Here is a 25,699-nt window from a genome sequence, read left to right as displayed (position 1 = left end):
GATGTTGGTGCTGTCTTTCCCTCTCTGCTGCGGCAGGTAAGGGTTGGTTGTTTCTAGTGTTCCGTTGTTAAACTGTGTACTTACCTGCCATGCAGTTGCTGCATTCTGTCTTTCTCCCTGTCAGCTACTGGGCCTCTGGAGATGCTTGTCATCTGTGGTGATGGATGAACAGGAGGTCTCTGCGCTGTCACGATGTTGAGGGCAATACAGGGATTCCTAGACTTCTAGGTTCGTGGGTATGAGCCCCCTTACCATTGAAGGCGGCTCATACAGCCAGGAGACTAAGTCTATTTGAGGGAAGCTTTTGAAGGTAACCAGCCCCCCTTTCCCTGCCTATGGCCTAGTAATTGGTGACATTGTATGGTGGGGAGTTTCCCCCACTCCCTTCCGTGACACGTACCTTATATTAATTTATATAGTGAATTTAACATTACCAGCATCTATAATCTATATATTTAGTATTTGTTGCATTGAGTGTTATTGCATTGTGTTTTTTGCTTTTTCAGCCACAGTGATGCACATCCATGCCTTTACCTCTTTTTATAGGATGTGCTGACGAACGGGAAATGTAGAGTCTATGCTTTGACTTTCTTCTCCTGTTTACGAAAACTTCAGATAAGGGCTGGAGATCTGTAATATTCAAACATGATCAGCCAGGGCAATAAGAACAAAAGCCCAGGAGAGAAGAGGAAAATTAGAAGATGTCCCAGCACTACCTTGGTACAGGGGAAAATCTTCTGCATACCATGTCAAGCCAACGTCCCTCACAGGACCTGCACAAATGGTGGGTTATGTCATAAATCGGCTCAAAAATCCAGTGCAGGTGCACTTACTTCCTGAGGCCAGTGCTGGGAGCGCAGACACTGGCCATTAACCCAAGATCGTGTGCAGAGGCCCAGGACTGAAATTCCCACATCAGTGCCGTGGGGGTGCTGGAGCAAAGCATGGACAGGGCAAACTCAACCCTGGTATTGCAGCTCAGCCCCATTGACTTGAATGGTCCCAGGTATTGCACCACCGCAGAACTAATACGGATAACCTATCCTGAGGAAAAGTGATACATATCTTTTCCTGAATGACCCCTATGAAGCCTCATTCACACAGCACGGATGCATGCTCTATTTTGTCTGTGTTCACGGATGCATCACACCTATTATAGTCTAAGGGTCTGTGAAAACCACGGATGCCATGCGTGTTCCATCCGTGTTTCACGTCTCATTAGGAAGAGATGCTTTGAAAATTATTTTTCAGCTGTGCAATGTCAGTGAAACAGGGATAACACACGGACAGCAAAAAAGGGACACATGGACCCCACACAGATCCATCATGGAAATATTGGCAGAGGCATCACTGACCACCTTTTCACGGATTTAAGCATGGACGTGTGATTGATGCTTAAGGGAGAAAACACGGACATGATCTCTGCTCTATCAGCAGTAACCTCCCTCTGTGGCTTATATAGCGTTAGTGAGGACAGCTGTTACACTTTTCATTGCTTCTTGTGCATTAATTGCCCTTTGGCAGGAGTGGAATAAATACTCTTCCGAAAATGAAAAGGAAAAGTAATTTCAGTTCATAGAGATATATTAGAAAAATGCCCAAAGGACAATTCCCCTATGTTTTTTCTATGATCGGAAGTGGTCTGATTGTTCTGTCTGTGCCATAAGCAGAATACAGAACAATGCTCAATCATTGAAGATATAATAACAGAAATAATGAATGTGCCCGATCCAAGGGTTTAGGATGAGAATAATCTGAATTGTCTTTCTTCTAGCTGCTCTCTCCCTTAGCCAAAGGTCTGTTCCACCGCGCCATCGCAGAGAGCGGATCAGTAACCTACCCAGGCTTTATAGCCAGCAGCCCTGAAGAGCTCGTCCCCTATCAGGAGGTAAGTACAGCCTATCTAGAAGGAACACTAGGGCTTGAAGATGTCTCCATGAGGATGAGCCAAGAGGTCGTATACGTGTATGGGGGAATAAAACCTTTCACTTTTTTATATAATCTGTTGGAGTGAAACGTTACATTTTATGCTTCATTAGAAGGAACATTAGATACAGTGCCTTGAAAAACTGTTCATACCCCGTTGAACCTTTCCACATTTTTTCATTACACCCACAAACTTAAATGTATTTATTGGGATTTTATGTGATAGACCAGGGATCAGCAACCTTCAGCACTCCAGCTGTTGTGAAACTACAACACCCAATATGCTTATTTCACTTCTGTGGGAGTTCAGAGAACAGCCAAGCAATTGTGCATGATGGGAGATGTAGTTTCACAACACCAATAGTGCCGGAGGTTGCTGATCCCTGTGATAGACCAACACAAAGTAGCAAGTATATGAGAAGCGAAAAGAAGACAATACATGGCTTTGATTTTTTTTTATAAATTACAATCTGGAAAGTGTGGCGCGCATTTATATTCAGCCCCTTGAGTCAATACTATGTAGGACCACCTTTCGCTACAAGTCTTTTGGGGTATGTCTCTACCAGATTTGCACACCTAGAGACTGAAATTTTTTGCCCATGCTTTTTGGCAAAATAGCTCACGCTCAGTCAGATTGGATGGAGAGCGTCTGTGAACAGCAATTTTCAAGTCTTGCCCCAGATTCTCAGTGGGATTTAGGTCTGGACTGGGCCATTCTAACACATGAAGATGCTGTGATCTAAACACTTCCATTGGAGCTCTGGCTGGATGGTTAGAGGCATTGTCCTGCTAGAATGTGAACCTCTGCCCCAGTCTGAAGTCTTTTGAAGTCTCTATCAGATTTTCCTCCAGGATTGCCCTCGATCCATCTTCCAATCAACTGTGACCAGCTTCCTTCCCTGCTAAAGAAAAGCATCCCCACATCATGCTGCTGCCACCTCCATGTTTCGCGGTGGAGAAGGTGTGTTAGGGTGATGTGCAGTGTTAGTTTTCTGCCACACATAGCATTTTGCATTTAGGCCAAAAAGTTCAGCATTGGTTTATCTGACCAGATCACCTTATTCCACGTGTTTGCTGTGTCCCCTACATGGCTTGTGGCAAACTGCAAACAGGACTTCTTGTGGCTTGCTTTCAAAAATGGCACTCCAGATTTATGGAGCACTCAACTAACAGTTGTTCTGTGGACAGATTCTTCCACCTGAGCTGTGGATCTCTGTAGCTCCTCCAGAGTGACCATGGGCCTCTTGGCTGTTTCTCTAATTAGTGCTCTCCTTGCCTGGGCTGTCAGTTTAGGTGTGCAGCCATGTCTTACTAGGTTTCTAGTTGTGCCATACGCTTCCATTTTCGGCTGACGATTAAGAACACACCTGTGTTCGAAAACGCGTCAACTATGCTAGGGTGGAGGATTGTGTCTATGTGAGTTATTTGCTACAAGAAGAAATAAAAGTGCAACAAAGTTTTATTGTGAGTGCTGGAACCGTTTTTTCCTATTTTTCATGCAAGAGATTTGCCTGGTTCCTTCCTTGCACAGGGCTGTGAATTATGGTGAGCTGAATTTCTTTACTGACTTACTCCCTGACCTGTCTGTTGTGTTCCTTGGTTTTCATGATGCTGCTTGATCACTAATGTTCTCTAACAAACCTCTGAGGCCTTCACAGAACAGCTGCCCAGGTGTACTCTATTTACTAATTAGGTGACTTCTGAAGGAAATTGGTCACACTGAATTTTATTTAGGGGTATCAGAGTACAGGGGGCTGAATGCAAATACACACCACACTTTTCAGACTTTTATTTATAAAAAAATTTGAAAACCATGTATGATTTTCTTTTCACTTCACACGTACTTGCTACTTTGTGTTTGTCTCCAATAAAAATGTGGAAAAGTTCAAGGAGTGTGAATACTTTTTCACGGCACTGCACATACTATGACTTACCGGAAATACGTCTCTATTAGGCTACTTTCACACTAGCGTTCGATCGGATCCGTTCTGAACGGATCCGATCATATTAATGCAGACGGAGGCTCCGTTCAGAACGGATCCGTCTGCATTATATTGGCAAAAAAAAGCTAAGTGTGAAATTAGCCTGAGCGGATCCGTCCAGACTTTTACATTGAAAGTCAATGGGGGACGGATCCGTTTGAAGATTGAGCCATATTGTGGCATCTTCAAACGGATCCGTCCCCATTGACTTACATTGTAAGTCTGGACGGATCCGCACGCCTCCGCACGGCCAGGCGGACACCCGAACGCTGCAAGCAGCGTTCAGGTGTCCGCCTGCTGAGCGGAGCGGAGGCTGAACGCCGCCAGACTGATGCAGTCTGAGCGGATCCGCATCCATTCAGACTGCATCAGGGCTGGACGGAAGCGTTCGGGTCCGCTCGTGAGCCCCTTCAAACGGAGCTCACGAGCGGACAGCCGAACGCTAGTGTGAAAGTAGCCTTAGGTGGATTTCTGGCACAGATTGCAGCGCAAAGGTTATTTGCACCGCAATCTGTGACTTTTCCCCACTCACGCCAGGTCTAAAAAAGTGGTTGTGGTGTGGGCGGTCAAGGGGACTGGTCAGCAAGCCCATCTCATTTACCATTTTCTATGCCTGTTTTAGGCATAGAAAATGGTCTAAATCTACGTCAGCATTGAAGCTGGAGTAGATTTAGTAGCGCTGGTGGACCCGCCGAAGTTAGGTAGAGGCCGGCGCCTCTACATAACTTTGGTGGACCACCGCCAGTGCAGGGCCTTATTTAGACCGGCGTCTAAAACGCCTGTCTTAATAAATGACCCCCTACAACTACTAAATAGATACTACAACTACTAGACACTATTTCTGGTAGATAGATACTTCTGCTATTACTAGATAACATAATTACTACTACTACTACTACTAGATAGATATTACTACAACTACTACTACTAGATACTAATACAAGATGGATACTTCTACTAAATAGACACTACTACTACCACTAGATAGATGCTACTACTAGATGGATACTACTACTACTGGATAGATACTTACTACTATATGAATACTACTATTATTAGGTAGATACTACTACTAGATAGACACTACTACTACTGGATAGATACTGCTGCTACTACTAGATAATACTGCAACTACTATTACTTGTAGTATATATTACTACTAGATACTACTACCTCTACTAATACTACAAGATAAATACTACCACTTAGATACTACAAATACTATATAGATACTACAAGTTCTATATAGATAATACAACTACTAGATAGATATTACAACTGCTACATAGATGCTTATACTACTATTACTAGATGATACTTCTCCTCCTACTACTACTACTACTACTACAAATAATGCTAGATAGATAATTTTTGCTAATAGATACTACTACCACCACTACTATTACTACTACATGCTACTACTAGATCAATAATACTACTACAACTACTAAACATTACTACCACTGCTACTACTACAACAGATAAATATTACTACTACCTGTATAACAGAGTACTATGGCTACTACTACAACAGATTAATACTACTACTAATACTACTAGTAGATAAATAGATACTGATACTAGTAGATAGATAGCTGCTAGTACTGGATAGATACATACCACTACTACTCCTGGATTGATTCCACTTCTACTACTGGATAGAGAGATACACTACTACTACTAGTAATATGAAAGATATTTTGACTACTACGAATACTAGATAGATATAGCTAATAGATACTACAACATAAATAACAGCAGCAAACAGGTCAACAAACAAACAAGAGGAATAAGGGCCCTGCTCGCAAGAGCTTACAATCTATGAGGAAATGGGGGTGACACAAAACGTGTCACATTAGGTAAAAAGTGATTGTTTTATACAATGGTCCGGCCATCTTAACACAATTGAGGAGTAGATGCAAGGCTTCATGAGCCAGTCACCAGCCGATATCTGTAGTACTGAGTGCATGACGTGTGGTGGATACTGATAGATCACATTCAGAGGAATAATTCTGAAGGGGGAGGGGAATGAATGGTGAAGGGTTAGATTACGGATGCGATAGGCTAACCTAAAGAGATGCGTTTTTAGGGAGCCTCTAAAATGATGGATGTTATTGATTAAAGGGGTTATCCAAATTCTCAAACCCCCCACATGTGACGGGCCCCATAACCGGTAATATACTTACCCCGCTTCCGACGCCGCTCCCGGTCCCCGCACCACCGCTGCTGCTTCTCCTTGCACACGGATGAAAACATCCTTTGCCGGGGGGGGGGGCATGCAATAGGTCGATGGGGATGAGCCTCCCTAGCATCGCGGGTGACGCTAGGGAGACTCGTCCCCGCTTGCCATTGGCTGCTCCCCCCACCCCTTCCCGACACGGATGTTTTCATCTGTGTGTAGAGAGAAGCAGTAGTGGGGGTTAGAGAAATTGGATAACCCCTTTGACCTATTTTCTTGGGGTAGAGCATTCCATAGAACTGGTGCAGCTTGGGAGAAGTCTTGGAGACGGAAGTGAGAGGTTCGGATTAAGTTGGATGTCAGTTGTAAGTCATTGGCTGAGCAGAGAGCACAGGTGGGATGGTAGACAGAGATGAGGGAAGAGATATAAGGGGCTTCAGCACTGTGGAGAGCTTTGTGGGTGAGAATGAGCAGTTTAACCCCTTAGTGACCACCCATACGTGTTTTTACTGACGTAAACAAAGAGGGTTTTAGCTAAACGGCTGGCTTTAATCAATCATTATATGTACTTAAAATGGTGCATTAAAAACTATAACTTGTCCTGCAAAAAATAAGACCTCATACAAGTACATTTATGAAAAAACAAAAATGTTCTAGCTCTTGGAATGCAATTTTAAAAACATATGCTTGGTTACTAAGGGGTTAAATTGAATGTTATACTATATGGGCAACCAGTGTAATGACTGGCACAGGGCGGAGGTGGTGAAGTAAACATCAGTGTTATATATATATAACACTGAGGCAGCGGGCCCCGGATTTATGCTAGTGGGTCTTTAATGCAGTAAACAGGCGTCTTTTCTCATCACTCCCCATGTCCATTATAACTTCCCTTCTTGATGAGTCTTCTATTTGCTTGAAGTTAAGGCTGAATCAGACCCCACTCTACTTCATTTCCACATCTTCTCAGTGGCTGAGGAACATGATTTCCCTTATGTTGACCTTTACAGTTACTTACGGTGTCTGTATTTTTTTCTTCCTGAGTTCCAACCCAGAGAATCTTGAAAAAAAGACTTTCAATTCACTGTAAAGGCAAACCGTGTTCGTCAGCCACTGTAAAAATTTGGAAATGAAGGACAGTGGGATCTGCTGTAGCCCTAACTTCAGGTGAAGAGAAGGCTCATCAGGAAGGGAAATTATAATGGACATAACATTGGGAGTGGTGAAAAAAGAAGTTGTGTGCTTTTAACACATATTCCATTTAGTTCATTCCAAGTCCTAGCTTTAATATTTTGATTACATTTTACCCTTTATCACAGACATGTGATAAACATAGGATGTTTGAGTGTTAGTATCTACTCTGCAGGGGCGTTGCTAGGTCAAAACATTCGGGGCCTGGGCCCCTGATGTTTTGTCCCAGGCCCCGAATGTCCTTCCTGCCAGCTAGATACAACTGTATTGCCATCCTCAGGAGTGTGGCGTTGTTACATTGGCTGAAATATGAAAATAAGACAAGAGATAACACTTGGTATCTGCCCATTGTGCATTGTTTTACTAACTGTGGTATGTGAACTATGTAAATATCTAACTAGAGGCACCATCTTGTAATGGTGTTCTCTAACAGCAGAATATATATGCATATATGACGTAGCAAAGAGGTGAGTTCTCTTGGGTAGGATGGAACCTTTGTGCTCTGGAGAAGATAAGATGTTGTCTGAGAGCTAAAGTATGTGGGATCTTTCTTAGCTGAATTCAAAGAATGTAGTCCACATCTCTATCAGTACCCCCTTGGACCTCATTCTTTCCCTAATGAAAGCCTAGCACATCTGTCCCCATACTTCAAATCCTCTTTGCCAGCTTCCATGACAACCTAGCGTAGTGTATAGCCTCCCATGACACTGGACTTAGCACGGGAAAGTCAGATGTCAGTCCCTATGGTCGATGATCTCCAGGTGGCGTTGCAAGCAGGGGGTGAAGACCAACACTAAGTGGACTTTGTCTCCCATCCTTATGGAGGTCTCCCATGAGCATATCCGGGTTAGCCTCAGCCACGACTTTGAACAAAAAACTCCTAATGCAGGGGATGACACATCAAACATTTAGCGCAAATAGCAGAATTAAAGATAAAATTCAGGAATAGGAAGTAAGTCCTTTTAGGGCATTTATGACCTGGTCATTGATTAGTGTGAACATAAGAACTATAAATACTTGGAGTCTTTGGGCTATACTATTAATGGGTCACTGGGCTAGAAGTATCGGACTGTAACAACTTTGTTCTTCCTTTTGCACACCTCTTCCCCAGCCCAGAAACCTATTTTTACTATCTCAATAAGAATCCATATTCTTTTAGTTAGGATCAGCAGTCACACAAGGGGGAACAAGAAACATCCTTTCAAGTCTCCCGACTCAACACTTTCTTGAAATGACTTGAATTAGGCTACTTTCACACTAGCGTTCGGGTTTCCGTTCGTGAGCTCCGTTTGAAGGAGCTCACGAGCGGACCCGAACGCAGCCGTCCAGCCCTGATGCAGTCTGAATGGAGGCGGATCCGCTCAGACTGCATCAGTCTGGCGGCGTTCAGCCTCCGCTCCGCTCGCCTCCGCACGGACAGGCGGACAGCTGAACGCTGCTTGCAGCGTTCGGGTGTCCGCCTGGCCGTTCGGAGGCGTGCGGATCCGTGCGGATCCGTCCAGACTTTCAATGTAAGTCAATGGGGACGGATCCGTTTGAAGATGCCACAATGTGGCTCAATCTTCAAGCGGATCCGTCCCCCATTGACTTTACATTGAAAGTCTGGACGGATCCGTCCCAGGCTATTTTCACACTTAGCTTTTTTTAGCTAATATAATGCAGACGGATCCGTTCTGAACGGAGCCTCCGTCTGCATTATTATGGGCGGATCCGTTCAGAACGGATCCGCCCGAACGCTAGTGTGAAAGTAGCCTTAGGCTTTCCTTCAAGCTTCACTGATGTGCTTGTGATCAAGAACACTTGGAATGGACCATCAAACCAGGATTTGAGGACAGGACTTGGCGACATGAGGGCTTCTATAAGAGATCTCACTGCTTTCCCATTTTGATGGGTTTACCTGAAGCAGTCAGGAAGTCTATGGCTTCCCAAATGGACCTGGAATCAGCGTAAATGTTGGCTGCTTTTCCATCTGCATATCTGCAAGCCATCTCCAGAGCCCTTAGCTCTGCTTCTTGGGCAGAAATGTGTGGTGGTAAAGACTATGCGTTTTAGTGTCATGTTTAATCACCACTGCCCAACCTGTGTAGTACCTGCCATCCTGGCCATATCTCGATCCATCCACAAAGAGCACATGATCTGGATCTAATAGCTGATTTACCAAATCCCACTGTCCCTTGTGACATTTATCTACAAACAGTCTGAGCCTCTTCCTCTGGATCTGGAAGCCTTGCTCCAGAGGCAACAGGGTGTCTGGATCCAAAATATTACATCTTTGAACAGTTCAGGCGTCATATGAATACCCTTTGTCAACGAAAACACCCATTACATTAATCAAGTTAAGTGGGTAATCGTACATCAACACAATAATATCCCTGATAGGCACAATATTTTGATGAATAGATTGATGGAAAAAGTTACAATAGCTGGAATTCTGTGATAGAGAAACAAGTCTATAAAGATAATATTATCTAGAATGGTCCCATATATTAGTAATTAGTACAAATAATCAACACAATGAATCCATGATAGTACTTAAAATACTTGATCTATAAGCTTCAGGAAATAAGTTTGTGATACGTCATGATCGTCTATAACAGTGCCAATTGTGAGAAGCCAAGAAAGGTAATACAATCTAGAATAAAAGTCGATGACATGATCCTATGTGTTAGTAGTAGATTAAAAAATCAACACAATAAACATATGGTTGGGATCAGTTATTAACTGTTAATTTAGTAACGTTTTGGTGTATTAAAACACATACAGTACAGACCAAAAGTTTGGACACACCTTCTCATTCAAATAGCTTTCTTTATTTTCATGACTATGAAAATTGTAGATTCACACTGAAGGCATCAAAACTATGAATTAACACATGTGGAATTATATACATAACAAAAAAGTGTGAAACAACTGAAAATATGTCATATTCTAGGTTCTTCAAAGTAGCCACCTTTTGCTTTGATTACTGCTTTGCACACTCTTGGCATTCTCTTGATGAGCTTCAAGAGGTAGTCACCTGAAATGGTTTTCACTTCACAGGTGTGCCCTGTCAGGTTTAATAAGTGGGATTTCTTGCCTTTTAAATGGGGTTGGGACAATCAGTTGCGTTGTGGAGAAGTCAGGTGGATACACAGCTGATAGTCCTACTGAATAGACTGTTAGAATTTGTATTATGGCAAGAAAAAAGCATCTAAGTAAAGAAAAACGAGTGGCCATCATTACTTTAAGAAATTAAGGTCAGTCAGTCCGAAAAATTGGGAAAACTTTGAAAGTGTCCCCAAGTGCAGTCACAAAAACCATCAAGCGCTACAAAGAAACTGGCTCACATGCGGACCGCCCCAGGAAAGGAAGACCAAGAGTCACCTCTGCTGCGGAGGATAAGTTCATCCGAGTCACCAGCCTCAGAAATCGCAGGTTAACAGCAGCTCAGATTAGAGACCAGGTCAATGCCACACAGAGTTCTAGCAGCAGACACATCTCTAGAACAACTGTTAAGAGGAGACTGTGTGAATCAGGCCTTCATGGTAGAATATCTGCTAGGAAACCACTGCTAAGGACAGGCAACAAGCAGAAGAGACTTGTTTGGGCTAAAGAACACAAGGAATGGACATAAGACCAGTGGAAATATGTGCTTTGGTCTGATAAGTCCAAATTTGAGATCTTTAGTTCCAACCACCGTGTCTTTGTGCGACGCAGAAAAGGTGAACGGATGGACTCTACATGCCTGGTTCCCACTGTGAAGCATGGAGGAGGAGGTGTGATGGTGTGGGGGTGCTTTGCTGGTGACACTGTTGGGGATTTATTCAAAATTGAAGGCATACTGAACCAGCATGGCTACCACAGCATCTTGCAGTGGCATGCTATTCCATCCGGTTTGCGTTTAGTTGGACCATCATTTATTTTTCAACAGGACAATGACCCCAAACACACCTCCAGGCTGTGTAAGGGCTATTTGACCATGAAGGAGAGTGATGGGATGCTGCGCCAGATGACCTGGCCTCCACAGTCACCGGACCTGAACCCAATCGAGATGGTTTGGGGTGAGCTGGACCGCAGAGTGAAGGCAAAAGGGCCAACAAGTGCCAAGCATCTCTGGGAACTCCTTCAAGACTGTTGGAAGACCATTTTAGGTGACTACCTCTTGAAGCTCATCAAGAGAATGCCAAGAGTGTGCAAAGCAGTAATCAAAGCAAATGGTGGCTACTTTGAAGAACCTAGAATATGACATATTCTCAGTTGTTTCACACTTTTTTGTTATGTATATAATTCCAAATGTGTTAATTCATAGTTTTGATGCCTTCAGTGTGAATCTACAATTTTCATAGTCATGAAAATAAAAAAAACTCTTTGAATGAGAAGGTGTGTCCAAACTTTTTGTCTGTACTGTGTATAAATATATATATATATATATATATATATATATACTGTTGAGAAACACACATTTGTGTACTAGTCGTTGTCTCTCTCTTACCTTTTTGAGAAATTTGGACTGAATTCTTGAGCTGAGCTGGGTGGGCAGATGTCTTTTCTCATCCCTATAAAACTATGTGAGAACCAATTTGCTTATCCTTAGTCAGGATGAATATAAACATTCAAGTCAGCAAACAGAGATATACCGAGGTTCAGTCCTAACCAGACTGTGGCCTTCTTCCAGCACATAAGGATTTAACAGAGTTAAACCACACACTTCGTAAGTTATCACATCTAACTCTGCGGGCAACAAAAATGTTCTTGGGTTGTACTTTCATGAGGATAGATGTAGTATCACTGTCACTTTGTGGTTCGGGGCTATCTCAGAGCCTTTATCAAGCATGGCTTGTACAACTGCTACAGCTCTGATGCAGAAAGGGGCACCTCTGGCCACGGCGTCAGGTCTGGCCGAATAATATGCCACAGGGCGTTGTAGCTGCTGGCCATGCAATTGGGTGAGGACAGCTGAGGCATGGCCATTCACTTCTGTACAATGCAATCTAAATGTGATAATCTGATAGGCTCAGTGCAGCGATTGTGGCGAAAAAAAAGATAGGGAGGCGCTCATAGAGTAATAGGTTCAATAATGGATATTTAAAATCAAGGCGTCGAGAAATGTGCTCACCTTATGTTGTTGTGCATACGTGGGCACAACACTCGTGAGGACAGGGGGTCGGTGCAGCCGGTATCTTCTCAGTCCTCGTAGGTGGAGTGGCCAGGTCTCCAGAGGAATGATTTGTATTGCAAATGGGAAAAAAGATTGTTGGTGCACTGGCGTAGTACACCAACTGATACCTTTTGGCGCAATAACACAACCTCAGTAGATAAATAAGAGGGTCTTTTATTGATAAGTGACAACGCGTTTCGGAGTTGGTACACTCCTTTTTCAAGTCTGTGGAATCCGTGCTCTGGCTTGAGCGCGGCCTCGCTCTAGCCACAGCACGGATTCCACAGACTTGAAAAAGGAGTGTACCAACTCCGAAACGCGTTGTCACTTATCAATAAAAGACCCTCTTATTTATCTACTGAGGTCGTGTTATTGCGCCAAAAGGTATCAGTTGGTGTACTACGCCAGTGCACCAACAATCTTTTTTCCCATTGGCTCAGTGCAGGGGAGCACAAACTTGTCATCCTTAGGCCTAAAAGGCATCTACCACCTCATCTGTAAGGTGGAAAGGACTAAAAGACAAACAATCATAAAGAGGCTGCATCAAACTTGCGTATCTAAGGTTTGCAATAAGGAGCAAGGACCAATAATGATATCCTCAGTGCTTCTCTGGGAAAAGGGATGTCTTCCACAGTTGGTCTTCTTACATTCAGGGATGAGATGTTTCACCCCAGGAAGGCATCAGTAATGCAACAAAACGGACCTTTTTTTTTCTCTCACTTACAGCCATGTTGTAAAAAATTACAGGAGTGACATGGCCGCAGTATACATACTGGGCGAGTCCTGGGCTCCCTGCGGCAGCACCACCCAGGTATCCTGTTTACCCTCATGTGTGAAGACAAACAAATACCAACTGTCTGAATGTAGTGATTCTGAAAAGAAAACATTTGTCAAATCAGTCACAGTGGAGTGGGTAGGGGTAGTGGGAACCTGAGCCAACAAGGTGTGTATTGGGCACAATGGGGCTGTTACAAACTGTGGCTTCATTGACAGCACGTAGGTCACGTACCATCTGGTATCGGGTTAGTTTGCCCTTTTCTTTTTCACAGGGTACAAAAGAGTGTTAGAAGGGGATACAATCTCCTTGATAACCCGTTTTTCAAAAAGTCTCGGACTGTTTGAGATATGGCATCTGACCTGGGAAGTTGGGCGCCAGGTTTCATCACCACTTCCACAGGAGGAACTGGGAGCTTGCCAATATCCGTGGGTCCAATAGCCCACAGATGGCCCGACATTCCCCCAGGCAGGGCTTCCTTCTCATCTTCCAGGAGTACTGACAAAAAGATGGACCAGGGAGTTTTATCAAGCAAGCAAATCTGTACCCAGGAGGCAACAGGGGACGTTACCACTGACCAGCAACCAGGCAAGCACTTCTTGGGTAAGGCCAAATCTAACACGGATGGGTTCTGTTGAAAGGGGAGTGTACTACTTTCCCATCCACTTTTACCCAAGGACTGGTGTTCTTGGAGATTAAATCAGGGGAGGCCATATTTGCTGGACAATTGTCTTTGCTGCTCCAGTATCAATCAAAAACGGGACTACTGCTTCATCACCCAGAGTGAGGGATATCATTGGGACCGGACTTAAATCTGCTAAATGTTTAAAAGCACAGCCGATACTGGAGGTACTGGATTGCCTGTTTCCTTATCTTGGTCTAACTTTCCCCCTTACTTGTGTTGTCCTAATGACAGAAACATAGGTGTCTGTGGGGGACGGACAGTGATCCAGGCAACACAGAATACGATCCTCTCGTGTGGTGTGGACGAAGAGTGCCACACACAGCACAACTCTCTCTCTCATCTGGGTTCTGGGTCCCGTTGACTCTGCAGGTCCATCTCCCAGGACCATTATAGGGTGGCAGACCTACTGTTTGCTTTTTCTGTTGGGGAGGTGGTTTAACATTATCCTGATAACATTCACAACCCGACTTTCTCTGTCTCTCTACACCTCCTCCTCTATAAACTGTCTGTTCTGTGAGCTTGTTATCTTTCAGCCACTCTGTATCTCCCTACATGCTTTTTCTCACTACTACTCTCAGTTTACCATCGGAGATGGGGGAAGGAGCATGTTTACACCTTTCATTAGCTTGCTGATGTTTTTCTCTGCCTGTTTACATTCTTTAATAATTCTGCAGTATCTCATCTCAAGGTTAGCATTTTTCAGTAACATCATATGAAAGACAGAAAAAAACAGGACCCTGTCCGGGCTTAAAGCTACAGTTTACCACAGTGGAGACCATCTCCATCACAATCCCTTCCTTTTGCGGTTCTAGCAAATGTGCAGGAGGGGGGGGACATCACTTTACTTTACTTAAAAAACAAAAACATAGAAGTTAAAACATTCCATCTGAATAAACAATTGAACAATACTACTGGTCATGACTAATTATAGGTATATGTGTATCCTTCATGTACTGACTCGAGTGGTGCTACTTGTAACTAAATAACTAAGATGGCCGCTGGGCAGGAAGTAAAATTCCCTCAGTTAAAATGGCCACCGTGCCTGAAGTTACAGGAGTTAAAATGGCAGCCAGGCCGGAAATTGGATTAGTTAAGATGTCCGCTGGTGAGGAAGTTACCTCAGTTAAGATGGCTGCTGGGGGGTGTGGTAGGGTCTGACAGTGCCATCTTGGAGGGTAGTGTTAGTGGCGTCATACATTTCTGTCCAGCCTAATTTCTTATACTTAATTATTTTCATGTTGACGGTTTTTTATAATATCAAGAATAGAATGTTCTAAATTCAAGGCCGAATGTCCTGTGTTCACCCCTGTGAGAAACTTTTTCAATAATTTCGCTCCTTTTTGGCCTAAAGCCAGAACACACACCCCTCCCTGTGTGATGATCTCTTTCATTCTCGACTTAACTCATCATCATCACATCAGTAGAGCTGATTTTGCTCACAGTAAACTTGGCTGCGTGACCTTCCTCTACTAGTCCGTTTTCTAGATGGCAACACACAAGGTCAGATTCCTGGTCCACACAGACATAACATTCAATGTCGAACAGACATATAGAACACTTTCTCATACTTTTGCAAACACAAGTGTTTGAACTTATTACTGAATAACATACAAATAACATACATACAGTTGCAATAATAAGTATGTGAACCCTTTGGAATGATATGGATTTCTGCACAAATTGGTCATAAAATGTGATCTGATCTTCATCTAAGTCCCAACAATAGACAATCACAGTCTGCTTAACCTAATAACACACAAAGAATTAAATGTTACCATGTTTTCATTGAACACACCATGTAAACATTCACAGTGCAGGTGGAGAAAGTATGTGAACCCTTGGATTTGAACCTCCTTTGGCAGCAATAACTTCAACCAAACGTTTCCTGTAGTTGCAGATCAGACGTGCACAACGGTCAGGAGTAATTCTTGACCATTCCGCTTTACAGAACTGTTTCAGTTTAACGGTGTAGAATTGTTATATAGGCATCCGATGAAACGAATGCCATGGGTTACCCATGCTGTGAGAGATATGGTAGGAATATGATATTCCAGTGCAGTTATAGAAAAATTGATACGGGGAATATGAGATTTTTTGGAAGCTATAAGATAAGCCCAAATAAACATTGTAGCCTGCACGGTGCGTAACGACATATTGTGCCGGAAGCGCTTTATGCTATATGCTGCCAACACAGCTTTCAGAGACTGGCCTCTGACATAAGTCTCCTCAATTTGAAGCCATCTCTGTGGAGTAGTCGGTGACCACCATTCCAGCTCCCGTTCTGCTAGGTTGGCTAAGTAATATTTATAAGATTTAGGAACTCCCAGTCCTCCACGTCTTATTGGGTGGTGCAGAGCTGTTTTTGCTACTCCGGGGCATTTATCGCCCCCATATAAACCTCATCAGATCAGTCTGAAGTCGTGCAATCAACCCTTTAGGTAATTGGAGTGGGAGACATCTAAAATAATACAGTATTTTAGGGAGGGATAACATTTTAGCTGCATTAATGTGGGCTATCCAAGATAAATGTACTTGAGACATTTTAGCATAATCCCGTTTTAATTCAGCCTTTAGATTATTCAGATTTATAGATATGGTCTCCTCTACAGAATGAGCTAATTCTACCCCTAGATAAGTGATAGAAGATTCAGCCCATTGGAATGGGTGTTTCTGTTGTATTTGGCCTCTGGCATCGTCTAACACATAGAATGCTAATACCTTGGTCTTCCTAACATTTAGCTTATAATATGAGCAGTGTGAATATGAATTGAGAATGCGCATCACGGCATCTAAAGACTTCTCTGGGTCAGTCAGGACAAGGATTACATCATCAGCATAGAGGCCAACAACATAAGAGAGATCCCCTGCTGTGGACAATTCTCAATCATTACCGCTAAGGGCTCCATAACCAGTGCAAAAATCAGAGGTGACATTGGTCAGCTCTGCCGAGTGCCATTTGTGATTTGGAAGGAGTCTGAGAGATAGCCTGAGGCCAACACTCTAGCAGAGGGTTTGTTGTATAAACCCATAATAGCTGAAAATATGGGACCACAAAAGCCAAACTTTTTGCGGACCTGATGCAGAAACCCCCAGTGCACCCTGTCAAACGCTTTTTCAGCATCTAAAGAAGTGAACACTGTGGGAGTCCTGGATCTGTCCGCTAATTGAATAAGGTTGACCATGCGCCTAGTACCATCCTACACTGTCTTCCATGGACAAAACCAACCTGGTCTAGGTCTACTAACAGGGGTAGAAAAGCATTAATGCAAGAGGCCAGAATTTTGGCATACAGTTTTAAATCTGCATTCAGTAGTGACATAAGACGAAAGTTTGCGGGTTCAACAGGGGGTTTACCTGGTTTTGGAAGTGTGATAACAGTGGACATTACCATTTCTGAGGGAATTGTACCTGAGGTAAGAAAGCTGGTATACAGAGCGGCCAAGTGAGGGGTTAATTGCATATGGAAGGTTTTATAATAGTTGGAAATGAAGCCGCCTGGGCCTAGGGCTTTGCCTAACGGTGTGGCTTTAAGTGCTAAAAGGATCTCACCTTCAGTTATTGGGGCGTTCAACGATGATAATTGTTCACTAGTTAAAGAGGGGAGAGTACAGTAAGTGAGTCCAGAAAAGCTCTAATATCCTCTTGAGTGGGTTGGGGGGTAGTGACATCATCACAGAGATTATACTGTATAAGCTAGCATAATGGGAGGCGAACGTGTTTGCTCTCTCTTGTGGGTGGGTGATCAGTAGACCATTATAATTTAGTTTCTCTATCCTGGTTTCTGCTGCCCTACGCTTGAGTCTGCACACAAGTAGCGCTCCTGCTCTATCACTCATATGATAAAAGGATGTCTTTAGTCGACTTAGCACTCTTTCATGTTTATACAGAAGAAGAGACTTTAAGTGCAGTCACAACCGCTGAAGTTCTGCTAAGTGAGATGGGGTGGGGTAAGACTTGTATATGGTATTACCTGCTTCAAGTTTTCTGATGGTATCTGACAATTCTTGTTCCCTGTTTTTCTTAAGGCGTGCAGCTGATTGCAGCAGGATTCCTCTCATGTATGCCTTGTGTGCAAGCCACAAGGTGGAGATGGAGACCTCCGAGGTGTCATTAAAGCTAAAGAACTCACGTAGACGGGTACAATACTCCTCCACTCTTTACGCGCTCTTAAGCAGATATGAATTGAGCCTCTGTGGCGAAACTAACCTCGCCACTGGGTTTTGGAGGGGCCTGTGGGGTTTTGAGATGTTTTCTGTGTTTTGGGGGAAAATGTGTGTTTTCTGACTGTGAGTGATTAAGTTAGCCCATTATGTTTGGTAATTGTATCACAGGCAGAGCAATTGTGTTTTGGTAATTGTATTTTATTGATTGCGTCAAAGACAATTATATTCTGTTATTGAGTGTGACACGGGCAATGCCATTGTGTTTGTTGAATGTATAGTTTTTAAGTTTAAACTGTAAAACTGTAAAGGATTGGCTGCTATGTTATGTCCTCAGTTCCCAACCAGGTCCACGGGGGTGGTACCCTTGCTATAAAATGTGTATATAAGTCAATGCTTGTGTGTTCAACAAAGAGTTCCTGCTTTACCCTTCATCATGTTGAGGCTGGTGTTTGGGTTACTGATCGACACTGGGGAATGCTATACGCTATATACTCCCCTGGCTATAACCCCTAGCTCTTGTAAGAGCTGTTCCTGGTTCCTGTGGTTGTTACGGTGTCGAGTGGAGTGCTTGGAGTCCTTGGGAAGCACTAGGAGCATCCATCAACGGAGGTACCCAGTCGGGGCGCCAGGAGATCACCAGGGGATCCGTTACAGATCCCCCACCAACCCCACAGGAATACCAGGAGGAGAAGGTAAGCAATCCCTCCTCTCCACAGCTGATCCGCAACAAGGTCCTGGGGGTAGGATTCCCTGACCTCATACCAGCAGAAGAGCTGGCATCTGGGCAGAGCGCAGTTAGCCTCTGCCCTCCCCTATCCTCTTGTCCAGAGGCTGACTCCCCACAGGCTACCCCAGCGGAAGAGCTGGCATCTGGGCAGAGTGCAGTTGGCCTCTGCTCTCCCCTATCCTCTTGTCCAGAGGCTGCCTCCCTGACCACCACCCTGGATCTTAGCTTGCTGGTGGCCTTCAGAGCCATACGCCGACCGTTGCCACGCATATGTAAGTGACTAGCCTTCCATACCCCTTTGGGATAGAAATTATGGGGGCCTATCTTTATGTCACGCTATTTATTGTACATTTTGTATGTTTTATGTTATCTGCAGACTCAGTCAACCTGCCTGCAGTGTCCCCTGATGAATCCTGGGTTTTCCTGGGAGGAAACGCGTTGGGACGCATTAGCACCACGGGACGCATTAGCACCACCGTCACTCTACTCCTCAATCAGGTTTTTGGTGGCGGGGTTATATGTTGTGTTTAACATTGTGTATAGTCTATTTTTCTACGGATCAGGCTGCCAGCATTCGGACTGCTTGCACTCTCCCTGTGTCTAGGGCCTCATTAGGGTCATTTACACAGGACGAGAGTTCCAGTCGGGGCCACCCCTTGTGGGGCTTTTTTGGACCCCGTCCCGTGGATTACCTAGTAGGGTCGGACCAGGCCAAGTAGGGAGGCAACAGGGCTAGTTTACCTTCCTCAACATAGCCATACCCGACCTACCACCAGTGGTCTTGCCCACCACACACAGTACACCTAGACGGGATTGGCGCCTCTGTGTTCCCGCCATCCTATCAGTGTACCTCTGTGTATGGTGTACATGTTGTTTGTCTGTAGGGGCTGGTTTTATCTCCCTATAATCAATAAAGTTTCATGTTTTACTTAGTTCACTGCCCCTCTTAGTTTTTTTCTGCCTCCCTGACCCCATCCCAGTGGAAGAGCTGGCATCTGGGCAGAGTGCAGTTGGCCTCTGCCCTCCCCTATCCTCTTGTCCAGAAGCTGCCTCCCTGATCCCATCCCAGCGGAAGAACTGGCATCTGGGCAGAGTGCAGTTGGCCTCTGCCCTCCCCTATCCTCTTGTCCAGAGGCTGACTCCCCACAGGCTACCCCAGCGATAGAGCTGGTATCTGGGCAGAGCACAGTGGGCCTCTGCCCCTCCACTGGCACCAGGGCAGAGTACCGCTGATCCCTGCCCACAAAGCAACCTCCACTCCAAGCAAGGGAGCAACACAGAGACCGGGAGTACCAGTTACCAACATAACCTTGGTGGACTCACTGGACAGAAACAGGCTACCAAATTCAACAGGTCCAGTATTTGGTTGTGGGTGGGCTGTCAGACTAACTCAGGTACCGACTGGCGTGAGGTCAGGTATCTGGTTAGTCTTCCCTGGGAGGGGAAGATGTGTGGCGAAACTAACCTCGCCACTGAGTTTTGGAGGGGCCTGTTTGCCAGCCTCTTGCCTCAGGAATATGGCCCATATACTAACTTTGAAGGAGAAGACAGACCGGCCGCACAGCCTAAATCTGTGGAACTGTTTTGGGCAGGAAAGCCATGCTTGCGGTCAGCCAAGTGTGACTCCCATGGAATTCGGGAACCCCTGCTCGGATCTGGGTGATTTTTGAATATGTTGTTCACCCAGATCAGAGCTATCCATGGATGTATAAATTATGGAGATATGTGTAGTTTTGAGGTGTTTTCTGTATATTGGGGAAAAATGTGTGTTTTCTGCCTGTGAGTGATTATATTAGCGCATTATGTTTGGCAATTGTATCACAGGCAGAGCCTATTGTGTTTTGGTAATTGTATTTTGTTGATTGCGTCAAAGACAATGCCTATTCTGTTATTGAGTGCGTCACAGGCAATACTATTGTGTTTGTTAATTGCGTCACAGGCAATGCTATTGTGTTTGTTGAATGTATAGTTTTTGTGTTTAAACTGTAAAACTGTAAAGGATTGGCTGCTATGTTATGTCCTCAGTTCCCAACCAGATCCATGGGGTGGTACCCTTGTTGGAAAATGTGTATATAAGTCAATGCTTGTGTGTTCAATAAAGAATTCCTCTTTTACCCTTCATCATGTTGAGGCTGGTGTTTGGGTAACTGATTGACACTGGAGAATGCTATACGCTATATACTCCCCTGGCTATAACCCCTAGCTCTTGTAAGAGCTGTTCCTGTTCCTGGTTCCTGTGGTGGTTACAGTGTCGAGTGGAGTGCTTGGTGTCCTCGGGAAGCACTAGGAGCATCCATCAACAGAAGTACCCGGTCGTGGTGCAAGGAGATCTGTTACAGCCTCCATTGTGACGGCAACTGGTTAGGAAGACCATTGTCAATTTCAAGTGAGACCTAGTAGCACACCCAATGTCTGACCTGACCACCGTATGCAAGATCTCCCTAGATACTAAGAAATAGTCAATGCGGGATTGTGAAGAAGGGGATGATGAAATATGCGTTTAATCACGTTCACTGCCATGTTGATATCTCCATATGTCATTTAAGGATGTATCTTTAAGCAAGTTCTGTAAGTCTTCACGTCGGGAGTGTGCACTTGTGTGGCAATCTAAATCAGCATTGACAGGGATATTAAAATCTCCACCCACTACCACAGCCAATTTCGCCACCTTCTGAATTTTCCAAAATAGTTTGTGGGTGAAGGTTTTTTTGTCGGACATTGGGTGCATACATAGAGACAATAGTATATTTAGCCCCCTCAATTAAGCACAATAAAATAACACAACTTCCTGCAGAATCTGTGAGACATTGCTGAGGAGTAAATGCTACTGAGAACCTAACACATATAAAGGTCCCAGCTTTCTGCTTTTTAACAGATGGAGAGTGGAAAATGTATGGAAAGCGGCGGTGTGCACACCTATGCTGGTCAGTTTCTAACATGTGGGACTCCAGAATCAGGGCCACATCGCATCTAGACCTCAGCAAGTCAGACCACAGCGGCGAGTTCAAACCTCTCACATTATTAGAATACATTTTTAACCCCATATTGAGAGAGAAGAGAGCATATCTAGCAGAGTCCGCAAAATGATCACGATGCACAAAAACATGGCGATCAGGAACCAACATAGTGTAAGGTAGATGGTTGGGTACAACAAGATGTCTGCTCGTGGGGTATCACCTCTAGAAAGCAGAGCAGACTAAGTGGGGGGAGGTATATCAGATGACATACACTTACATGACCCGACAACCAAGCATCTTACAGGACAATAGAGAAAATTACTAAACTCAGACTTTCTCCCAGGTCTCCTAGTCCAGGGTGATTCTATCAGGTCTGGAGATGGCTTCCTTGTTCGATTGAAGCGAAGTGGGGAGCAGACCCCAACTGTGTAGCCTTTGTGCTGCCTCTTGAGAGGAAATGCAGACATGTTGTTTGCCTTCATGCGTGATCAGGAGTTTAACGGGGAAACCCCAGCTGTAACGGATGTGTTGATCACGGAGAGCTTTAGTAACTTGGGCAAATTCCCTTCTCTTGGCTAAAGTGGCTGCAGACAGGTCGGGATAAACAGAGATGCCTTTAAATGAAGCTGTGGGAGTAGATCCGTGCCACAACATCACGTGGTAAGGTAGGGTCCAGACCTTTGGGTTTCGGGAGGCGGTGAATATAGTCTATAAGCAGATCCCTGTCGGTCACATTGACCACCGCTTCTTTAAGAAGGCCTTTAAGGAGAGGCTCCAAGGCCTCAGAGTCGACTGATTCCGAAACCCTGCGTCTTCTCACATTATTCCGCCTGTGGCGGTCTTCTATATCTTGCATCTTGCTCTTAACAGCAGCCAGATCTTCTTCAAGTGCCTCATGAGCATCAATAAGAGCGTTGTGAGATGTGGCAAACTCCGCCAGCTTTCCTTCCACATGCGAGGTGCGTTCGCCTAGGCCTACATTCCCTCAGGAGATCCATGATGTCATCCTTGAGGGAGGAACGCAGGGATGCCATCATGGAGCGCATGGTGCCTTCAGTCAGCAGGATGGATGGAGATCCCGAGGATATAAGCTGGTCTGTGCCCGACAAGGTCCCCGGAGATGAAGCGGGAGAGACCGCAGGTGGATGAGCCGGGGCCGAAGAGACAGAGCGGCCTGGGCTGCCAGTCGCTGGTCTTGTGAAAAACTCTGTGAGTTTTTTCGGTGCTAGTCTCTTACGCAGCTTACCCATCACAGGAGACACTGGTGCCGCTGTAGGGTGTCTCTAATCCTTTTGAGCTACTTCTGTGAGCCGCTTTAAATGCCTAGGAGCGGAGGTGCCATCAGCAGGCAGGCCACACCCCATCCATGATCCTTTATGACATACACACAATGTGTCTTTTTGAATCTTTCCCAGACTAGCTTCCTCGGAGCTCCCTCCCTAAATCAGGGTGCCACCGTACTAGTACTCCTAGGGTTAAGATTCCCATGGATTTACTCACTTCACACACACAACCAAGACAGAAGCAGGCACCTTCCCCTTCACGCTCCCAAGCAAAGCTCACCCCTACGCAGTATATGCACTCTGGCTCCCACGTCTGCACCGCCAGCCGTGAATAATCCACCTGCCGCCTCCTTAGGGGAGATCACTTAAGATACCCCAGTCCAGGTCCTGCAGGTCTGACGCCTCCTAAGGGGAAATCACATAAGATGCCCCAGTCCAGGTCCAGCAGATATTTACCGTAGTCCCCCTGGGCTACTCAATCTGCTACCTCCTAAGGGGAGATCTGTAAAGATGCCCCAGTCCAGGTCCAGCAGAAATCAACTGTAGCCTCCCCCCTGCTGCCAGGGGAAATCTCTTGCTCTGCTTAACCATTAACTGTGAAGGTGCCTGACACAAACCACACTGACAAACACACACAGTAGAGCAAACTTAAACTTTCTGGATTCTAGGAACTCAGGATTTTACATCAACAGAAGTTGCTACTACGTAACATCAATAGAAGAACAGATTATCACAGCACAGTGGAGCAGCAAGAGCCAGGTGAGATAACAAAAATGTTCCCACCTTGTCTCTGAGGCTGCAGTCCTCCTCAAGCATGGTCCACCGTGCTTTGGGAACCCCAAAAGTTCGGCTAGCGACGTTACTTCTTCTGAGCCCCACGTTGGGCGCCAATTGATAAAGATGCCCCTAATCAGGGCCAATCACGTTTGGTCTACTGCTCCAAATTAATAGTAACCAAAGGGTTTTACGTGCACGGAAGAAAATAACTGTGACACACACACTGGGTTTAAAGCTAATTCTTGTTTATTACAGGAAGTACAGCAGTTTATATAGACATCAGAGAGGCATTCGCCCTGAGGCATGTGCCATTGTTACATTGGCTGAAATATGAAAATATGACAAGAGATAACACTTGGTATCTGCCCATTGTGCATTGTTTTACTAACTGTGGTATGTGAACTATGTAAATATCTAACTATAGGCGCCATCTTGTAATAGAGTTCTCTAACAGCAGAAAAAGCATATATGATATAGCAAGGAGGCGTGTTCTCTTGGGTATGATGGAACCTTTGTGTTCTGGAGAACATAAGGTGTTGTCTGAGATCTAAAGTATGTGGGAGCTTTCTTAGCTGAATTGAAAGAATGTAGTCCACATCTCTATCAAGGTAGAACATGTCTACCTGATGCTCTGCTGGGTGTGAGAGTAGTTTATTTTTTTGACAAGGCAAAGGGCCTTTTAGGCTGAGAACCTGTGCCTGGGACGGAGAGTTTGCCTGTCGCTAGTGCAGCGGGCAGGTTCTGCGCCAGGGGTCTCTCCTACAGGTGTTATGTAAAGTTTTAAGACTTTTTGTTGTGACGCCAGTTGCATTTCAGCAACGAGAGGCTAAGTTCCCATATGTAGCAGGTGACTGTGGAACCCAGGTGTAAGAATGCCAGAGTGGTAGGAGGATGGCCTATAGTGTCCCTTTAAGTACGGCCTTTGCACTTGTCATGGTGCTCCTACCTGGATATCCGGAACCCTAAGCGTAGTCGTCCGCAGCAGTTCAAATATGGTTAACAGTTGAGGAATTGGTTGAATAAATTGAGTCCAGACTGGTATTGAAGTAGTTAACAGCTTTACTTGCAAACATTTTCATCAAGGAAAAAACTTCTAACTTTATCTTGGTTACCAGCAAGCTTTAACATGAAGTTCTGGCAGGAAAACACTCTCAGCGCTAGTACATCTGAACTATTTCAGCTCTGCTATGTTGGCTAGATTAAATAGGAACTTTTTCTAGGCTGCTTTCGTCTGTAACTTCTCTCTTTGTGTGACTCTATCTCTATCTTGATCTGTACCTTATCCAGGGAACCTTTCCTTCTGGCTTCTGAGGCTTTCAGCTTGGGCCTCTATGCCCAGCAGAGCAGGCAGTGCTCTGCTGGCTAACACAGCCTTCTTCTTACAGAGGTTAAGCTAGACACAACCTCTCCCCAAGATGGGGTGGGTTAAACTGAAACGAATTTCTCACTAACACTGTACTCCCTCTCTAGAAAAGGGGCTAGAATGGAAGAAGGGTTCCATTCTAGGCAACTCAGATCTGAAGTGCCGCCATCTGCTGGTGAACCAGCCACAATGCACTTAAACCAATACAAAATAGCAAATACAGTTACACATTGTGTAGGATATGGCAATAAATACGCAAGATGAGATAGGATCAACCATTACAGATAGTGGAGGGGCGCAAAAGGTGTTAATGCCCCCTTGGCGTTACATTAGAAGCTGCCGTCTTGCCGAAGTGCTGGAGACTGGAGACAGAGGAGCAGAAACAGAGAAGAAACAGAAGCCTAACATGATTTGAGGCCTCAGTTCTCCCCAGTGATAGGTCATGGCTGGAGTCTTGCATCTTTGGAAGATGAAGGCCTGCAAGATCCCCTGAGGCACAAGACCAAGATGGATGAGTGGGCTCATCCATTTGCTGGACCATCCTAGGCCTGAAGACC

The 25,699-nt window shown here is 44.8% G+C and overlaps 1 protein-coding gene across 1 annotated transcript in view; it reads left to right on the top strand.

Moving 5' to 3' along the window:
• Nucleotides 1-25,699, top strand: part of LOC122920151 (fatty acyl-CoA hydrolase precursor, medium chain-like) — an 89,847-nt gene that overhangs the window by 54,496 nt on the left and 9,652 nt on the right. Inside the window, exon 6 of the mRNA XM_044269375.1 lies at nt 1,775-1,888. Within this exon, the coding sequence (XP_044125310.1) occupies nt 1,775-1,888 (114 nt within the window). The remainder of the gene's footprint in view (nt 1-1,774; nt 1,889-25,699) is intronic.

The sequence above is a fragment of the Bufo gargarizans genome, chromosome 10 (genome assembly GCF_014858855.1).
Source record: "Bufo gargarizans isolate SCDJY-AF-19 chromosome 10, ASM1485885v1, whole genome shotgun sequence".
NCBI lineage: Eukaryota > Metazoa > Chordata > Amphibia > Anura > Bufonidae > Bufo > Bufo gargarizans.
This window is presented reverse-complemented; position numbering and strand designations above follow the sequence as displayed.